We start from the raw sequence: 2,798 nt of genomic DNA, 5'->3' as shown, positions 1-2,798 counted from the left end.
CCCCCCCCCCCCCGCCCCCCCCCCCCCCCGAATACTGCCTTTCTTTGCTTTTTATTTCTATTTTATCATTCATGAGCTTGGATCCTCTGGTCCTTGCAGTGCAGATTACGGTCAAACTGCCTCCTGTGGAAAATACCAGCACCAAACCTCATGTTCTTTAAATTCACGGGAGCCATCACAGTTTACCTTCTTCACACTGCTTCCAGGCTATGAATGACTTGATACAGTGCATGAAATTTTTTCTTCTAACATATCAAAACCTCATTCAGCAGGTTTGGACATGTCAGGCCCCATCTATGTCACGTCTTACCATAGGCTGTGTCGAGGTGCATGCAGGATCCCCTCTGGAACCAGAAATCCACTCACCATGCTGGTGCTGTTTCCTCAGTAGTTACTCCTCTCTTTGGTGTCAGGAAGGTCCCTACAGTATCTGCAGGAGGACTTTCAGTTTCCTCTTCTGTTCAAATTAACAATGGACAGTCCTTTCCATTACTGGGAATCCCTTTTGAACAAACCAAGAGCACAATCAATAGTTTCCTTCAGAAATGGCTGGGTGTTGCTGTGTTAAAAGCAACTGGCAGTTCAGTGATGTGCTAGGCAATTCTGCTCTACACCTGTGACTGCCACAGCAAGTGAAGAGTGAGTCAGTTTGACCAAGTGAGTGTTTTGTTTGCAGTATGTGCTGTATTACTTAGTTTTACCTTATTTTTTGTAGTACCAATGTAATGAAGATAGCAGCACACTGGTGCTTCTGCTTCTTCTTTCAGGATTTGATCACTACAACCCTTCTTGAGTCAAAACCAGAGCGTGTTACCCTGCAGTGCAGAAGATGCTGAGGCTCTGAGGGCTGAGCTTTGGTCATTTTTAAGGAGTACTATCAGAGTACTACTGCAGGAGGCAGCACAGAGGAGGGCTGTGCAAACACTTCTATGCCTGGGCTAATATTTACAGCGCCACACTCTGCTCTTTACAGGGCTAGAGACAGACAGCAGACACTCAGCTCATATTAACACCTGTACACTACAGAAATATTAACCTAATGCAAACAGTCCACCAGAAGTTAATGTCTATATTCATAGAAAACCAAATAAAAACCTCTTTCATTTCCTAGCATAAGTGCTAGTGCCCTAAACAGCTCTGGCTGCTCATTGCTAAAGAAGGATCAGGGGTTTGACACCCATAGCAGCTACCCATAGTCTTCTGCTCCAGTATCTGTGGTATTTGGCCACTTCTGGCTCAGATAGACAGTTTTATTCTTTTGGTCCTATGAATAAAGCATTCAAAGCTGCTCTTGTACTTTAGCCTCAGTGCAGTTCACAGCAGGAAGATCAGAGACATTTAGGGGTCTGTCTGGATAGGTACAAAGTCATAAAGCTTAATGGATAGATGGTATCTTTGGTGAGAATAACTCTTAAGTCATCCTGCAGAAAAAAAGGAACTAGTAAATTTATGATGATAATAATTTAGGGTTGTTCAGGCTGGACACTATCAAAAACTTTTTTGCTAAGAAGTTGGTGCAGTGCTAGCACCCAGAGGTGTGTTTGAGTCTGTATCCAAACTTGTAGAAAAAGCCACAGCTGACTTGCTCTTGTGTTGGTGGTAGAACTGCCTAGCACGCAGGTTTTGGATTATAGACTCTGTTAAGTCCCTTCCCACCAACTTGTCAAGGCAATGGTTAGTGTGCATATGCTTGGATGACAGATTCAGAAGCAATCCAAGTCACAAGCAGCTCAGAAGAAAACTTATTTGTAAAAGGAAAGCCAAAATATTTCTTTGAGAGAAGAAAGGAGCTTCTGAGCAGTGTCTAAATTTTTTCAAACAAGAACATAGAAAAAGTAAGTCGGCTTAATAATGCATTACAATAGATTTCGATTCAGAGACATTTAAGGGATGCAGTGTGAGCCCATTGTTCTGATCCTGGTACATCCACTGTCGGAGCAGCCACTTGCTCCCTCCTTGTCTCCAGTGGAGCTGAACCAGCGTGCGGGGCAGCGGGCCTGGCAGCTGCTCAGAGGCACGTACTCTATGACCGTGGTAAGACAAAAATAATGGAACTGAAAAGGAGATTTTGCTGTTCCTGTAGGTTGGCAAGGTTAAACAGGTATGAGAGCAACTGGGTTACAGAACTATGCATGAGATTGTTTCCCCCCAATTCAGCGGCAGCCCTATGGCTGCTCTCCGCAGGGGACCACCGCCTGGTTTCCGTTCCTTCTGCCGTGAGAGGGGACCCCCAGGTGTTCCCAGCGGCCGCCACGTTCGCTGCCTTGCGGTGCCGTGGAGCACCAGACTGGAGGCAGAGGGCCCAGCTGCTTGCAGTAGGTTTTAATTTTAACTACCCCTGTACATTTTCTCCGCTTTGCTTGTGATGAGATGGGCACATGGCAGGGCAGCAGCGCAGGGGCTGTTTACTTTACATCTTATCAGCAGCATTAGGCGCTCTCGAGACGACCAGGAAAGCCCCAGGAGCCGCTCCCACACGGCAGGACTTTGGACCACTGCGCAGAGCAGCCGTGTCCAGATGGACGAGGCTTTCTCTGCTGGTTCCCAACGCGGCAACAAGGTTTCTGGGATTTCCAATCTCTTTGTCCTCAGAACACCCTCTCTTCCCTCCTGACCTTCCCGAGCATTGAAGCGTCCAACAAAGCTGCTCAGAGTGGTCAGCAGATCCTGCTGCCGTCCAGGAGAGCTCCCTGCGCCCAGAGGGGCTTTGTCCGCGCGTGGGGTCACTCAGCGCGAAGGCGAGGGGCGAGCCCCTGCCGCGCACGGGGGTGCTGGGCTACCGGTGAGGACGCGGGGCC

At 48.1% G+C, this 2,798-nt stretch overlaps 1 protein-coding gene across 1 annotated transcript in view; it reads left to right on the top strand.

Annotated features, from left to right (window-relative positions):
* Nucleotides 1–1,470: 1,470 nt before the first annotated feature.
* Nucleotides 1,471–2,798, top strand: part of LOC113485141 (C-terminal-binding protein 2-like) — a 12,065-nt gene continuing 10,737 nt past the window's right edge. The window contains 2 exon segments of the mRNA XM_026858074.1: nucleotides 1,471–2,459; nucleotides 2,462–2,782. Of these exon segments, the coding sequence (XP_026713875.1) occupies nucleotides 2,366–2,459; nucleotides 2,462–2,782 (415 nt within the window). The 5' untranslated portion in view covers nucleotides 1,471–2,365.

This window comes from Athene cunicularia (genome assembly GCF_003259725.1).
Source record: "Athene cunicularia isolate RWA chromosome 13 unlocalized genomic scaffold, athCun1 chr13_part1, whole genome shotgun sequence".
Taxonomy (NCBI): domain Eukaryota; kingdom Metazoa; phylum Chordata; class Aves; order Strigiformes; family Strigidae; genus Athene; species Athene cunicularia.
The sequence above is the reverse complement of the archived record's forward strand: the minus strand, read 5'-3'. Positions and strand labels throughout refer to the sequence as shown.